Consider the following 17,244-nt stretch of genomic DNA (forward strand, 5'->3'; position numbering starts at 1 on the left):
ACACCCATTAGCGTCATTTGAATGGCTCACAACTATAACTATTATAACTACGAGGCTTTTAGCAGCGGTTGCAAACACCGCTAGCACGTGCTTAATCGCACACACACACCTGACGCTGGTCTGACTTTACACCATTCCCTATATATATATATATATAGTTAATCTAATATTAAACTAGTTATATTTAAGAGTAGATGAATTCAACCTTACTAATAAAGCTACTTTTTTAAAAAAGGTGTTTGACTTTTCAATTCCCACCGAGTTTAAAAGACCTAAAATGCTAAAAAAAAGTAATCATGAATTTTCAAAAATGTTATTCCTTTAAGGTCATTTTAATATAGTTGAATTTAGCCAATGTTAAACACTAGTTTAATATTAGATAAACTCATTATATATATAAGAAAATGAAAACCCACAAAATGATCAGGGTGCTAAATGAAACTAATAAATTTTTAGTGTTTTTTTCAAATTTCTGATCCCATAGATGTGTTCACCATAGTTGATTTACACTTAGATCATGCATTTTTGTTGAAAAAAATAGTATTGAAGCTTTAAAAATTTATGAAAATTATAGGCCATTAACTTTTAAAACCTTTAAAAAACCTATACATGCATCTGAACCAAATGCTCCAAGAAGTGATTCCTATAAAAACAAACATATAAATGACATCTGTACTAAATGAGTTTTTCTAGTCTTTTTATTTTAATTTAAAATTCAGACCATATGGATGTGATCTATGCAATCAATTTTCATAGGAATCCGCTCTTGGAGTGATAAGGTTTTAAAAACCGACAGCTAAATTTTTTTTTGTAAGTATTCAAGGCTCCAAATAATATATATAAAAAAAACATCATCGACATTTTCATTCCTGTTTAATCGACCATAAAGAATTGCAATAAAAAGCACCAAAAAACCAAAAAAAACTCAATAAGCATATTTTCATTATATATAAAACACGAGACCTCTCGGTTACAATAGTTTGACGTAAAACAAGGTGAAAATATCTAATTTTTTTATAAGTTATCCTGTCTAAAGAGAGGAAAACCCTAGGTGGGGCCCCACAAACACCCTAGTCACACCCATGCAACAACACAGTTTGATCCGGCGCCTTCATCTCAGCTGGCCACGCGGGCAACCCCTGGGTGGTAAAAAATATCCCTTTCCATCCAGGAGATAATAAGAATCTGCATTCTTATCACAAATTCTGGAGATCTTGCTTCCCATTAAATTTGATGGAGAATTTGTTTTCAGAGAATATGTATAGCTTCCCATCCAAACCTAATTCAATAACATTTTAAAGTTGCTCTGCACCTGAAAAGTTATGCAATCTAAAATGTTGGTTTTAGAAAGCTATAGAAATAAATCATTCCAAGGACCAACAGACAGGCAATGAGTCCCAGATGATGGCAATTAACATCGCTCTTTCTCAGCACAGCACATGCATGAAGCGCTATCTAAAGCATATCATCCTGTGTTGGCACTCGTCTCTTTGACCTTTTTGGCATTATTCCTCTTTCGACGAACCTTTACAAGGGCCTTTCCCAAATCCTCCTGCAAAGCATGATATCAACAGAAAAACAAAGTTAAACCACCTCAACCATACATACCAAAAACCAAGTGTAGAATAAGGCTGTTTTCCTTTTTTCATTTCTTTATTGATGAGGAAATACAATAAATTTTAACCCATTCAAACTGCTGAATAATTAGGCCCCTCATTTTTTTTATGATGAGGAACTGTTAGGTGCCTAACCATAGCTTAGCGCTCCACCAAAAACTGAAGCGAGGCGCAAGCGTAAAGCATAAGCCTCAATTTTTTTTTTAAAAGTTAAAAAAAAGCTTTAAAAATATCTACAAATGCAAATAAATAAAATAAATATTTGATTAATGAAGCAACAACCAATAAAAAGTAAAAATTCTCAAATAAATAACAAAAAATATGAGATTAACATGCAAATTCATATACTTTTCAATCCTTGCATTTCCAGCACAGCTAACATTAAAAAAAACTTATAAGTTTTTTAGCACTTGTTAGCAGATAGAGAGAAAGAGAGAGAAGAGTTCTTTTTCTTCTGCTGGTTCTACTAGTTTTACTTCTTCTTAGAGACGAGATGCGAGAGAGAGGGAGAGGCAAGAGACGATAGAGAAGAGGGAGAGTCGAGAGATGAGAGAAAAAGAGGAGAATCAAGATGCAGACAGAGAGAGGGAGAGTCAAGAGACGAGAAAGAAGAGAGAGTCGAGAAATGAGAGAGAAGAGCGAGACAGTCAAGAGACGAGAGAGAAGAGAAACAATCAAGAGATGAGAGAGAAGAGAAACAGCCGATAGACGAGAGAGGAGAAGAGTCGAGAGACGAGAGAAGAAGGGAGAGTCGAGAGAAGAGAGGCGAGAAAGACGGAGGGGCAAGAGCCAAATAATGGTTAAATGGGGGCTTTGACCCATATTTGACTCACCCCAAGGCGCATGCCTCATAACCCATGAGGAGTGCGCCTTACCCCACTTGCGCTTTTTGCATGCGCCTCAAGGCATAAAGGGCCTCGCCTTGGGGTGAGGCGTGCCTTTTGTGCATTGAGGCGCATTTTTAATAATATTGGTTTGATCCCAAGAAGTGTCAAACTGGTGATGATTAAAGCCTCAAAGCATCCAAAGGAATAATTTTCTAAAAAAGGCTCCATTTGTACAGTTTGGAGGCTCCACTACATGAATGGTTCAAAATCAACATATACAGCTGGTTTCTTCAACAATGAAAGGTTGGCTATACGACCAGGGATCATATGGGTAATTTCATAGCAGCTGTCTGGATCATTGGATCAAAAATTTTGCAGGACAGACAATGGAGTTGTTGGGAAAGTATCTTGGGAAGAGACCTGATCAAAATCACCTCCACTTAGCAGGAAGGGAGGGGAAGGCTGAGTCTGCTTCCCCAGCAGGGTTTGCACATTTTGTATAGTTTCAAAAACTTCAAGATCAGTGTTACCCAAAGGGAGGGCAATATGATAACATTTTTTTTGGCAGATATATCTTCATTGTCAATAGAATGTAATTGGAAGGACAAGCCAATGGACTGGCATCCTTAAGTTGAAAGCTTCTAACCGTGCAAAACTGTACATAACTTTTTAATCAATGCACAGGTAGGGGTCAGACTAACCCCAGATTGTCTAAAAAAAATAAAAAAATATATATAAATAACAAAGCATTCAATTACATATAGCAGATTGATAGAATCCCTACATTACTGATGAAGACATGTTAACATACTGTATCATCTAGACTAGGACATCATCAATTTTAGGAATTTTGTTAGTTGCAACACTTAAAATATCTTTTAGCTGAGCTTGCTGATTACTGGACCATTTTCCTTTTTAATTGTACAATATTTGTTGCTATGGCAGGAGAACATCTGCCCACCCAAATACATTCCTCAGGTTTGCCAACACAAATGCATCCACATCTTACTCTTTTCATGCAGACTTATAGAAGCTCTGGGGAGATATTTGTATGTCAAAGGTGCTGTTTTTGCTCATGGAACAGTTCGCACTTCTGGCAATATCCAATGGCACAGATCCATAAACCTCCTGCGCACTTTGCAGGCACTAATTAGTAATCGCTTAATCTTTCAAGAAAGTTTACTCTGTTTAGCTTCCTCTGTCAGGGAAAAGTCAGCTAGGCATAGGCAACTATGATACAGTTGCCACCCACACTTTTCTCAAATGATATTGTTCTAGATCGTCCCTGAACCTCACTTCCAATAAAAAAACAAGGTTATTACCTTTGTTGCAATTTTGTACTATTCAGTACCTTGGTTGTCAAAGGCGCCTAGGCACAGCCTCACTGCCTGGGTGACTAGGTTTGGGTGGTGGGGCCTTATTTTAGTGCCTAGGTGCTGCCTAGCTCGCCTAGGCGGCACCTAGGCTAGGACTGCCTAGGCTTAATCCTAGATCGGTCCCTTTTTTTGGGGTTGACCAAATGACCAATAAAAGGCCCCATTTCCTCTCTCTCTCTCTCGGGTTTTTGCAAGAAGAAGAAGAAGAAGAAGAAGAAGAAGAAGAAGAGGTACACCCTCCTCTCTCTCTCCCTTGTTCTCACTGTCTCGCTTTTTGCGAGAAGAAGAGCCAGGTACGGCCTCTCTCTCTCTCTCTCTCTCTCTCTCTCTCTCTCTCTCTCTCTCGTTCTCCGTTGTCACTCTCTTTTTCTCTCTCGTGTTTTCGCTCTTCCTTATCTTCCCTTTCATTTTTTTCTTCTTCCTGTTTTTCCTTCCTCTTCCTTTTTTTTCTTCTTCCTGTTAATTATACTGTATTTCAGCATATTATACATTATATATTATATATACTGCATTTATATATAAATATATCTGTGTATATACTGTAATTTATATATAATTTGTTTATATACTACTGTATCTATGCAATGTACTTTATAATATAAATAATCTGTTTGACAGTTTATGAGTTATATTTCTTAGCTAATTTTGTGGTTGACTGTTTCCGATTTTATGTTTGTGAGTTATATTTTGGTTGACTGCTTCTGAGCTATGTTTGTCTTTGTGAGTTATATTTCTGAGTTATATATCTGTGTGTACTTCATATATGATCTGTTTTACTGTTCTCTTTCAAAATTCACACTTTACATGCACCCACAGTCCACACACACAGGTGTGTGTCCAATGCGTAGTCTGTCATTGTAGATGTTAAATTGTGTTAGTATATTGTGAGGTAATTTGGTCTCACTTATCTATTTAAGATGTTTCCAGATATAGATTGTTTGTAACATATAAAGAAAAGAGAACCTTATGGGAGCATCATGGCTAGAAATATTGTTAATTCTTTTTTCTAAACTTGTGCCCTATTTATCTTTGAAGACAATGACAAGCTAATAATATTTGTTGAAACTGTGTAAGCAACCTGCTCTTCTGCAAAAGCTTCTTGAATTCAGATCGGTAAGATGTATCTGGTCTCCAAAATTTTCTAACTACACTGCCTTGTGTTTGGCTAAAATTGGTATGTAACCTGCTCACAATATATATTGCACACACAAATTTATAATATTTTGTGTTTGTGTTTTTTCATATATATATATATATATATTACATATCTGTGTATGTAATTCATATATAATCTATTTGACTGTTTCTGAGTTATATTTTTTGTTGAATGTTTAGTGTTTATGAGTTATATATACATTATATAGTTTATGTATTTGTAATTTTGTATATATTAACATATTACAAGCGATGTATTTATGTATATGTATATATATATGAGCATTGTTGCTTACTCCTTTTGATTTAGCGGGTTTATATGCTTTTTTTTTTAGATTACTTAAAACAACAATGAAAGTGGTTCTTCAGCAGGTGCTAGCAGGTTCACTCCAAGTTCGATATTTCGAGAATTGAAAGATGTACATAACTTGAAGCGAAAATCTAATGATTCAGCATGAAATTAGGCCTACTGGACGTGTGCTCAATGTGAATCAACTTATAAAGGAGGCATATACAGAATAAAGCAACATCTACTTGGGATTGGAAGCAGCGTGAATGGTTGTGATAAAACAAATGCAAAAAACAAAAAAATACTTTCTAAGTACATGGAGGAATCGAAAAAGAAAATTGAAAGAAATAAGAAAGACAATTAATATATATAAAATATCTGAATACACACTTTCAACTTCCTATTCTGGTGAATGACCTGCTGTTGTTTCGAAGATGGAAGGATAGCTAAGTAGTATATTTAACTTGAGACCGCTGCATGCAAAAGGACCTATGGATTTGTTCTTTCGAGGTAACCCAAAAGAAAAGAAGACAAAAAAACAAACAAACCACGTTAGAGAAACTCTTAAAATAAGAAGAAAGAGAAGTAGTGTGTGAGTATATTCGTAGGTAGTTTTATGAAGCGAGAATATCTTTTTATACAATGAAGTTGCCTTCATTTCAGAGTATGATTGAAGTCATAGGACAATTTGGACCAGAGATGAAGCCTCCGTCATACCGACAAATACAAAGTGCATTGATCAAAATATGGATGCAACACAATATCGAATAGATGGACTGATACCAAAAGACGAACACTTGTTAATTTTTTGGTTAATTGCTCATTAGAAATAATGTTTTGAAAATCAGTTGATGCATCTAATGAAGTTAAAGATGCAAATTTGCTTTTTAAAATATTGAAGAAGTTGAGGAAGAGAATGTGGTTCATGTTGTTCGAGACAATGTCTTTAATTACGTCAAAATGGGTAAATTGTTAATGGAGAAGAGAAAACATTTGTTTTGTACTCCTTCACATTGTATGGATCTTGAAAGATATAAGAGAACTAAAAAATTTGAAAAACACTTTAAAAAAAACAAAGCAATTGGTAATATTCATACACAAACACACTCAAGTGTTGAGTATCATGAAAACACACACAGAGGGACCTACATAGGCAAACAGTGACACGGTTTGATACAAGGTTTTTTATTCTAGAAAGCATATACAATTCTTAAAAACACTTGAGGTCCCTGTTTATTAGAAATGATTGGTCAAAATGCAATTTCTCAAAAACATCATATGGTTAAAAATGTAAAAGCAGTTCAAAATTTTGGAAGGGAGTGAGTTGTGCTCTTAAAATAATGACCCATTTGATTGATGTAATTCAAATGATTGATAGCGATGAAAAGACTGTTATGATCTACGAAAAAATGCATCGTGCAAAGGAACAAATAAAGGTATAAGTTAATTTTTTGTATTCTATTAATTATAAATTTTGTTTTCAAATTTTAACATAGCTTTTACAATAGTTACTTTCAATTCTTTTACTTAATAGGTAAATTTACACAATGATTAAGTAAGATATGATTTGATTTGTGAGATAATCGATAAAAGATAGATCAATCAATTGCACAAACCTTTGCATGCAACAGACTTATATTTGAATTCATCTATATACTGAGTATGAAAATATCGAGTCAAACAAGGAGATAAAGAATGACTTGTATGATTGCATCAACCATCTTATTCGAAGCGAAGAAGATCAATGTACACTAGTAGACCAATTGGTAAACTATGTCACATAGGTGCGGGTGTGGCGATGTGACACTTTAAAAAAACTTTGGTGTGGGGGGTATGGGGAGGGTATATATATACACTATAACAGTTTTAAGTTAACATTACTAATGAAATAAAAATAATTATCATATCATAAAACAATTTAAGTAGAAAATAAACAAATTATAATAGCAAAAGAAGCAAACAATGTATAATTGCATACCAAAAGTATATCATACACAATGTATATGATGATAAAAAAAATGATCCAAATAATTTTCTTCTTCTTCATCAATTTCATTGTAAGAAAGAAGAACAGGCTCAGTTAAGTTCATGTTAATGGTGTTGAAATCATGCTTCCCTTATAAGTCAACTCATCTGGGTTTATATCCCAAAATTTGGATGATCCTTGTCTGCATTAGAATTAAAATTTAAAAATGTTAAATGCATGCATATTTAAATGAAAGAACTAAGAAATAGTTAAAAAACTAAGATAGAAACTAAAAAATAGTATAAGTATTCCTCGTTGGTTCGTGAAAGTAATCGAAGATTTGAATGAACAAAGACTAAATCCTCTACACGCTTGCTGGTGAGTTTGTTTCTTTTGATGTTTTAAATTTGGGCATATGTGCTCAAATTTTTTTCACAACATGATGATGTAGTAGGCCGAGATAGCAATTTCAATGCAAGACACTGGAGAAGGCATGTTTTTTATTTATATGTTGACAACCATGTGATAGGATCTATATCCTCTTCCTCTCTTACTATTAATGCTTGTCCATATAACCTTTTAGACGAAAAATTTTCAAACTTGTGTGTGACTTGCTTTATAATATGTAGTTCTCGATAAAGTTGTCATACACATGTTTTTATATCTTGATAACTTTGGGTCTAAATTTGGAAGGACACGACCAACACCATCTTCCTGTCACTTCTTTTCATAATATTTGAAATTTAGAGAATTTGATATACAATGTTAATGCTATATTTAATAGGCATTCTGATCTAAAATTGTTAAAGGTTGTTGAAACACATTTTGCATCCATCATTGTGACGGTGAAAAGAATCAAGGAAGTCAAGAATGCTTTGACTAACATGGTGACTGATGATAATTGAACATTTTATCGTATTGATGATGTTGTTAAGGCCCAAGAAATTAAGAAATGCATTATTAATGATGAATTTTGGGATAAAGTCGAGTTTACACAACCTATTCGAGAAATTCTGAGAGAAGTTGACAAGGATGAGCCTATGCTTCACAAAGTTTATGAAATGTGAGATACTATGATTGAAAAAATTCAAGTTGTCATTTTCAAGCATGAGGAAAAATATTTTGCACTAGATGATTCTGAATTTTTTTAATTATATACATTCAATTTTAGTTAAAAGATGGGATAAGAGCAACAGTTTTTTTTAGGCATTAACATAATTTCTAATATTTCTGACATTTTTTTTCAATTCCTCAATCCATGAACATATGGCATATGCAAGAGAATCTTCTTCCTCTTTTAGGTTGCAGATGCTCTTGAGGGTTAGATTCAAGCTATGTGCTACATAGGGAGTCTAAAAAGTGTGAGAATACTCAATGTTGCACTTCTACAAATCGGAGCATTGTTTGTAATGATCTGCACTACTTTCATATCACACACTTTCTTTTATTACTTCTATAAACAACCTTTTCAAATACTCAACATTTTTATATTCTCTAGATACATCAACTTCTTTCAAAAATATTGGTTCACTAAAAGCGAAAAATCAATTAAATCAATCAATGGATGCCTTTGAATATCCGTCCACCCATCAGAAACAATAAAAACTTCATATTGTTCTCATAAAAAAATTTTAATCTCTAACAACCACTCAACATTTGCCCTCTCTTCTGCAAGAATTGTTCGTATTTTTTCTGAACTTAGAGGAACATAGCCACTCAAGTTACAATTTGCTAGAAAAGTAACTAAATCCTTCAAATAAGGATTTCTAGTAGCATTAAAGAAAAGTGAACAAGAAAAAAAGTGCCTTCCTACTTTTCTATTTATCTCCTCCCTTCCATGTGTATTAAATAATGATTGTATTGTTCATCCTCTACTTCTTATAACTATTTTTCTTTTTTTTTAGCATCATCTTGATGGCTTGAAATGGGTACATTGATTGCACAAGATTCAATCACGGTCTTAATCTTCTCATATTCATCTTCTATTTTTTTGTATTATCTCCGCATTTATCAACTCTTTTACATCCATAAATCCCATGGCCTGATATCTTCAACAAATGAGCCTTCACTCTTGTGAAAGGCCCAACAAAACTTACTTTACAAAGATTGAACCAAAATCTTATATTTTCACCACCACCTCTAGCTTTTTAAAGTCTCTCCACATGTGCCCATAGTAACCCATCATCACATGATACAACTGAAGAACGAGAACCAATACTACCACTACCACTACCAGCAACACTAGCAACTACTAGCAACACTAGCACTAGCAATCGAACTTACACGTATAAATGAAGATGACACAATTCATTTTCCTTTGTTCGCGAGTCCTTTCTCTTTGTCTTCCATTTTTGTCCTTAAAACCAAAAACATAACATTTTATTAAAAAAAAATTCTTGCTAAACCCACACTGGGTCCAACAAGCCTGGGTTCGGTTCTTTTGAACCTAAGTCCGAGTTTCTATTCTACTGAACCTAGATATAGGTTCAGGTTTTGCCGAACCTAACCTTGGGTTCAATAGATCTGAACCCAGGCTTGGGTTTAGGTTCTGATGAACCCAACAACAATGGGTTCAACTCTGCTAAACCCAACAACCATGGGTTCAACAGAGCCAAACCCAACAACCCTGGGTTCGGTTCTGCTGAACCTAGGAGTATAAACTAGCAAGCCTACGTTTGGCAGGGTTTAGGTTGTGTTGAGCCCAACAACATTGTTGAACCCAGGAGCATAAACTAGCAGGCATGGGTTTAGGTTTCGTTGAACCCAGCAAACCTGGGTTCGGCAAAGCAAAACCCATGCTGAACCTAATAACCATGGGAGCTTGGGTTCAGCCCTTGCCAAAGTGAGGGGAGGAGGAGAAGGAAGGAGAGAGAGGAGGAAGAGAAGGAAGAGGAAGAAAGAGAGAGGAGGAGAAGGAAGACGAAGAAAGAGAGGAGGAGGCAGTGGAAGGAGGAAGAGAAGGAAGAAAAAGAAGGGATGAGAATTTCCTGACACTGCGGGTGCCGATAGGAGGAGGATTGTTGCGCTGCTGTCGTCGGTAGGAGGTGGAGGTGGAGGAGCGGGGACGAGAGGAGCTGAGGAAGGGTCGAGAATCGGGTAGGGGGTTATGTTTTGTGCAAATGTGCCTTAACCCCCCATCAAAACACAATTTTTTTTTACCGAAATGGACTCGATCATAGTTGACCGAGTCCATTTCTGGACACTTATAATCCTGAGTGTGGTTAACCGCACCCAGGAAAGTTTGACTGCACCCGGTGTGACTGATTTTTAAAATAGCCACACCCACACCCGCGTTGCGTCGCGTCAACGGGGGTGCAACGACCCTTTAGAAGAGTTTATGTGACATAGCTGGTAAAATATAGAACTGCTAGTGGGCATTTCGGGATGGAGTTAGCAAAGAAGAAGAGGAAAGTGCAAACACTAAGTTGATTTAATTTTATATAACTTTCACTTTGCATTATTTTTATAACTTATATACTTTAATTACATTTAATTTGATATTTTTTCTTTATAGTGGATTAGTGGATTTTCCTTGGCATTGGATGTCCCAAACTCCAGACCTTTATTGTTTGAGTCTTAGGCAGAGTTACCAGTCGAAGAAGCGGGAAGCGATACGAGAAGTGGGAGCGGGAAGCGGGGAAGGGGGGGACCACTTAGAAGAAAATTATGAACCGTCTCGGAAGCGACCTAGGAAGCGAATCGGAAGCGAGGGGGAAGCGAAAAAATGGGAAAAATGGGAAAGCGAGGGGGAAGCGATCTTCCCATAAATGGGAAGTGCGTTTACCATAAAAGGAAAGTGCGCTTCACAAAAAAAGGAAGACGCTTCCCCACGCGTTTCGAAAGCACGACGTTTCACGCTTCCGAAGCGCGTATCGGGGAAGCACGCTTCCCCATATGCCTAAGTGCTTCCGGTAACTCTGGTCTTAGACCTCACATGTAGTGTATCCAGTTGTTAACGTAATACTAGAGTACTTTTGAAGCGGTAAACTATCATTTATTACTAAATAATATTTGTCAGTTTGTATATATTTTAATTTTATATTTTTTTGTAGATTCATACAAAAAGAAAAAAAAAACCGACTTTTACACAAGAAGTTGAATGATTTTGTTTTATGTGCAATATAATCGAAGATTTAAGCGAAAGTATGAGAAGAGAATCAACAAGGGGATCTCCTTGACTTCATCATCTTAAGAGAAGTTAATGAAAAGGATGAGCGACCAAGTAAAGATGAGGCGGTCTTTGAAGACGATTCTTCACTTACATGGGACTCTTATTGATAAGGCATCTGGAGCGTCAAGACATAGGGCGGGGATAAAAATGTGTGCTACACAAGACCTAAGGAAGAAAATATCCGACAAAGAAAAGAAAGTGGTGAGGGTGAAAGAAGAAGATGAAGAAATTAGCTCTGCAAAAACTGAAGAAGATGAGCAATATATCGATTCAGATGATAATGATGGATTCAAGTTCATCATCTAAAGATTAAATTAAGTTATTATTATAAACTTATTATAAACTTATTATAAACTTATTGTGCTTCTTTTACTATTTTAGACTTGAATGCACTTATATTATTGAATGTCTATATATTTGCAAATATATTTAAAAGTGTTACATATTTTTCGTCTTTGACATTTAAGGTTGCTTGATTTTTTTCTTTTTTACTTAGTTAAGTTTGTTATGTGTGTGTAGACTTGTTGAATATTTGTATGCTTATATAAAGTGCATTGATCATGAAGGGCAATACTGTAGAAGAATTGATAATATACTAAGACCAAGGTCATAATTGAGATGCGTGTTTTGTGGTTATATTGTTAGAGGTGAATTATATAGGTTTAAGCAACATATTGCAGGTCTTCCTCAAAATGTAAGTTTATGTCCTTATCCATCTATTTCTACCACTTTTCGTGATGATGTTATTGTTGAACTAGAAGAATTAAAAGAAAAAGAAGGTTGCAAAATTGCAAAGAAGAAAACATTCCAACCATTGTTCCAAATTACGAAGATGATGATGATGACCTACGACGAGCTCGATTAACTTCACTTGCCAAAAAAAAGCGCAAATATGAAGAGATGGTGGCACGACAGTTGGATGCAACAATGAGAATTTTCTGTCTTAATTTTTGGCCTATAAAAAAATAGGATCTTTATAGTTTAGAGTTTAGATATGAAGATTAATAGATAAAACATTGATTACATGTGATGTTTTTAGTTACAATAAACTCTCGATAGTTTAATTATGACTTATGACATTTTAGTATGGCTTGGAAGTGAACTTAATATTGCTAAGGCTTTAATTGTGATGTAATTGACTACTTGGCTTTTATTTACATTGGGCAGGTTATCAGTTCTATAGTTTGTTTATTCAATTGTTCATTTCTTCTTATTTGTCTATTGTTTATATTATGTTCATTGTTGTTAATTTTTTTGTATACATGATTTTATTTTTTGTATATTGTTTATTCACATTGTTAGTTGTATGGTTTGATCATTCAATTGTTCATTTATTCTTAATTTTTTTTAGCAGGTTATTAGTTGCATGGTTTGTTTATTTCTTATTTGTCTATTGCTTATATTATGCCTATTGTTGACTTGTTAATTTTTTTGTATATATGATTTTATTTTTTGTATATTGTTCATTCACATTGTTAATTGTATGGTTTGTTTATTAAATTGTTTATTTATACTTTATTTTTTTAGCAGATTATTTAATATAATTGCTTTACAATATTCGGCGACACGTTATGTTTTGTCTATTGCTTATTATTGATTGATTTTATGTTGTATACATGTTTGTTATTAATTTTAATAGTTTGTTTGCATATTTTGTGTTTTTTTTTTTAATTTTTTACTTGGGATACCGACTAGTCTGCCTAGTCCCGCCTAGTCTTTTTAGGGGCTCACCGCCTAGGCACAGCCTAACGCCTTTGACAACTAAGTTCAGTACCCGATCGATTCTTGTCCTCATTGCCTGAAACTGCAATTTGGTGATATGTCAGATGGATGCCATCCACACATGCACAAGGGAAAATCTTAGTACTTGATCCAATTTCTTCATCCAACTTTATTCAGGTGTCCAACTTTTTGAACTTGGGATAGAACCAGAAAACCATGTTTTTAAACTACATGAAAGTACATGCAGTCGATCTGGAATCACCCAAATCAACACTGAGTACCTCCCCAAGCAAACACCTCCAATTCATGTTTGGCGAACCAAATAAGATTGCTATAATAGATACTCAACCACTTCAAGACAGGTTGATACTTAAGATCATTGTTCTCTCCACAGTCACCCATATGAATCTGGTGACTATTGGTATGTCTAGTCGAGCAGTGGCTGCTAGGTTATGGGATCCAGTAAATGTCTTTGAAATATAACAGTGTGGCAAATTGACATCATGTATACAACATAATATTAAGACTTACCAGCTTATCTTAAGATCAACAACAATTCTTCCATCATTTGGCATACACATTCAAAATAGTTCAGAGTTATTTAGATCATCCATGACTTTGTAAAGCATCCATCTCCAAATCTTTTCAAGTTCTTCAAAAGTATGTAGTTCCATTCAAATAAAGTTGTTCGAAATGAATCCTCTCAGCACCCATAACTCTAAGTTGATTTCTTAACCTTGATAATGTCCATGGACCAGCACAAGTCAACTGGGAAGAAAACTATGACATCTTCGTTTACATGACATAAGAAATACAAGATAGCATGAAGGTGAAAAATCTTCTGAGAAAATGTCAAGGAAACGAAAGAGCAAGGGAAGACCACTCTACCTATGCTTTAAATAGCCCAGAAGAACAATTCAAATTGCCAAATTCTCTTCTACATACATAGACTGTTGCATGTCTGGTTCATGGAATTGACAGTAGATTTCATACAAACAAGAATAGTGAAGGATATAACATTAAGCAAACCTGGTTTGGTCCTTTTGGTTGTGTTTCCGTAGTCCAAAGACTTTCCAAATTGTAGTAGGATCTGGCCTTCTCGTCAAGCGCATGCACAATTACACTGCCTAATAGATTACATGAAGTCACAAGGAGAAAACAAAAGGGTGAACAATGGCAGTAGGCTGAACAAGTCAAGATTATATTAATAGAACCCTCACCACAAAACAGCAAGGAAATACATCATTAAAGGTCCAGATAAATGGCAGTCAAACACAAGAACGACATGAAGTTAGAATTCAATCAACTGACCAGAGTCTATGACGACCCATTTTCCAGATTCGTGCCCTTCTACACTGGGCAACATCAACTGCTCAGCTCCCTTCTGCTTCTGTTTCACCTGCTCGTCAATGATCAATTGTAAGAGAAAAATAAGCAGAAATTTTGGCACTATGTTCCCATGCACACAAGCTTCCATGCAACCACAGAACCACCAAAAAAATTTAAATGAGATAAGGACATTTTCCAAATCTCTACCAAATATATAGTAAATTATTTGGATGCACCCCACTTATCGAGATATTGGTATAATTTGGTACATAGCATAAGCATTGTACTTCACAATGCAATATCCCTCATTATCTCATTATCAAGATGATCGGTGCATCCAAACACCACCATAATGGGTGGTTGAATCACAGAATTTCCTATTACTAGATGGAAATTCCTGCATTTTCCAGTTTTCTACTGCTATTTGGAACCCCCAAACTCCAATTCTGTCTGGGGGTAGCATCAAAGGAGCACTCGAACGATGCAAGAAATTGAGAAATACTTGGGTTTTGTAAGTTCCTACTAGGAGCAAGGAAACTCTAATGCAGGGACAAGTTGGGGTTACATATTTTGCTTCAAAATCCAATACCCCAACTTATCCCAACTAAGTATTTAGGCACACCCATTAACCTCAAATGCTGGGACAAGTTGGGGCTATGTACCTTTGCTTCACAATACAATACCCCCCAACTTATCCCATTTAGCGGGAAGAAGAAGGGGAAGACACAGAAACAAAATTAGGGATTTTCAGAACTAGAGCGCCCAAACGGGTCCCATAAAACCAGAAATCATAAAATAAAAAGAAAAGAACCGAGATTATAGTGAATCGGCATAAGAATAAAAGCAAAATAAGACCAAAGTGTGGGACCAAGAAAAGAGAAAACTGAGATTTTGGTGAATGGGAAGGCGATCAAAAGGAAAATAGGAACTGCGCTTCTCTGATAGCCTCAAATTCAAAGATTTTCAGAACCAAAAAGAAAAAAAGCACAAAGGGATCCAAGAAAACCCAGAAAATGTTGAGAATAAGAAAAGAGAAAAAATCGAGATTTTTAGCAGGGTGCCTTGTAGATGAGGGCTTGGGCGATGTTCTTGACGTGCCAGGCGGACCGGCCAGAGGCGATGACCATGAAGTCGGCCCAGTCGCAGCGTTCCGAGATGGGAACGACTCGGACGTCGTCGGCCTTCACGTCCCTCAGCACCTTCTCCACCTCCTCCAGCTCAAGCAGCGACGGAGAAGATAACGAAGGAGAAGACGAGGAGAAAAGGGCTCTCCCTATGGACAACGACGTCGACCACCACCGCTCCTTACTCCTCGGCAGACTCGGCCATGCCGAAAACGGTACGAATCGGAGTCGCCACATCTCTTTCTCACTCTCTCTCTGGTTTCACTGCCACCATTTTTTGTGTTGAGGGCAGTGCGCAGAGTTTTCGTGGCTGGCCGGATCTCAAGTTGGACATGGATCGGTTCTGAGGACTTATAAGCATAGTAAAAAAAATATCGGCTACTTTTTTAAAATCTCCCGTTTTTATCGCAAAATTTTCAAAAAACCGATATAATCCCGAAAAGAATATGATATGTTCAAATTGCTACCTATTTTAAGAATATCATGTTTTTAACAAGATATTATGAACCTGATATTTATATTTTTATGTATGTTAATATTGATAATGCTTTTACTTATACTTTTTATATATTTTGTATATATTTTAAAAATCCCCACATGTTTTAAAGCTGGAAGTAATAGAATTTAAACCCTAAACCAATGTTGTAAGAACCGTCTCCTACCCTAAATCAATTTTGGGAATCGGGCGCAGGGCTGTATCGTTTTTGAATTAGCCAAGTTTTAACCTAAGAAAGCAACACCTCAAAAAATATTAAAATAATATTGAAAATAATATTGAAAATATTAAAAAATAATTTAATCAATTTTCGGATTTTATTTGAAAAAATAGCAGGTTCAGGTCAGTTTAGTATTGATTTTCTATTGATAGATACGAATCAATGACTTGCAAGCTAAACACTTCCTCAATTTATTTTACAATACAATTATATGATACAAAATATAATTAGAATATAGTATTGCTACTCATTGTTCATGTTTGGATCGGGCGAGTACTTTAAGAACCATGAGCAGATTTTGTTTTGGATTTAACTGGAAGAAACTGCACCCAGCATAAAGACCTGGTCCTGTTGGCTCAGCCTGCCATACCTAGTGTAAAACTTCAAGGCTAAGACCCCGTTCCTGTGACCTATGCTGGGCATCGGCTTGCACAGAGAGAAGATTCTCATGGGAATCGAACCTTGACCAGCCGTCTACTGGTTAGGGCCACACCCCACTACGGGGGACCAAGCACCAGCAGCTTGTCTCAGTTTCTCAGTTCAACTTCTAAGTAGCAGGGATGTGCCCCAAAGGGGTTTGGCATAGTGGAATGGGACCTAGGTCACTAGGCAGGTGGTTTAGGTTCAAATCCCCTTGTGCAAGCCAAAGCTTGATGACTCTGGTAAGCCCACCGAGTTTTATGCTGTCAGAACAGCGATCAGGCAAATCCAGCACGGTTAGGTCTCTGATTCTAGGGGTGTTTTTTTAGTGTAAATATGAAAAAAAAAGTAGCATGGATTCCAACGGTTTACATATGGGTCAGTTAATTGTGATCGATATCCAGATTTTAAAAAATGAGCCCAGTTAGGTATCCGAAAATGATTCGGATTTTGTATAATTCTGGCTCCCCATTTTTGAATGAGACTCTGTGGTACTGGCTCTGCTGAAAATGGTAAAAAATATCATGTTGTTT

General features: G+C 35.8%; 1 protein-coding gene across 1 annotated transcript; it reads right to left on the minus strand.

Annotated features, from left to right (window-relative positions):
- Positions 1-1,197: 1,197 nt before the first annotated feature.
- Positions 1,198-15,885, minus strand: LOC149842890 (Lojap-related protein). Its single transcript, XM_090001624.1, has 4 exons — positions 15,513-15,885; positions 14,434-14,521; positions 14,152-14,249; positions 1,198-1,552 (listed from the first exon to the last, which is right to left on the minus strand). Exons 1-4 carry the CDS (start codon positions 15,810-15,812, stop codon positions 1,466-1,468), a joined length of 573 nt encoding a protein of 190 aa, XP_089857750.1. The 5' UTR covers positions 15,813-15,885; the 3' UTR covers positions 1,198-1,465.
- Positions 15,886-17,244: the final 1,359 nt, after the last annotated feature.

Source organism: Nuphar pumila, chromosome 3 (assembly GCF_984573655.1).
Source record: "Nuphar pumila chromosome 3, dmNupPumi1.hap1.1, whole genome shotgun sequence".
Lineage (NCBI taxonomy): Eukaryota > Viridiplantae > Streptophyta > Magnoliopsida > Nymphaeales > Nymphaeaceae > Nuphar > Nuphar pumila.

Excerpts from the sequence above, each read along its gene's own strand:
- LOC149842890 (XM_090001624.1), bottom strand. The coding sequence starts at position 15,812 with ATGTGGCGACTCCGATTCGTACCGTTTTCGGCATGGCCGAGTCTGCCG. Across the intron at positions 14,522-15,512 it reads CCCAAGCCCTCATCTACAAG|GTGAAACAGAAGCAGAAGGG; the intron begins GCACCCTGCTAA and ends ATTGACGAGCAG. Across the intron at positions 14,250-14,433 it reads ATGGGTCGTCATAGACTCTG|GCAGTGTAATTGTGCATGCG; the intron begins GTCAGTTGATTG and ends GTAATCTATTAG.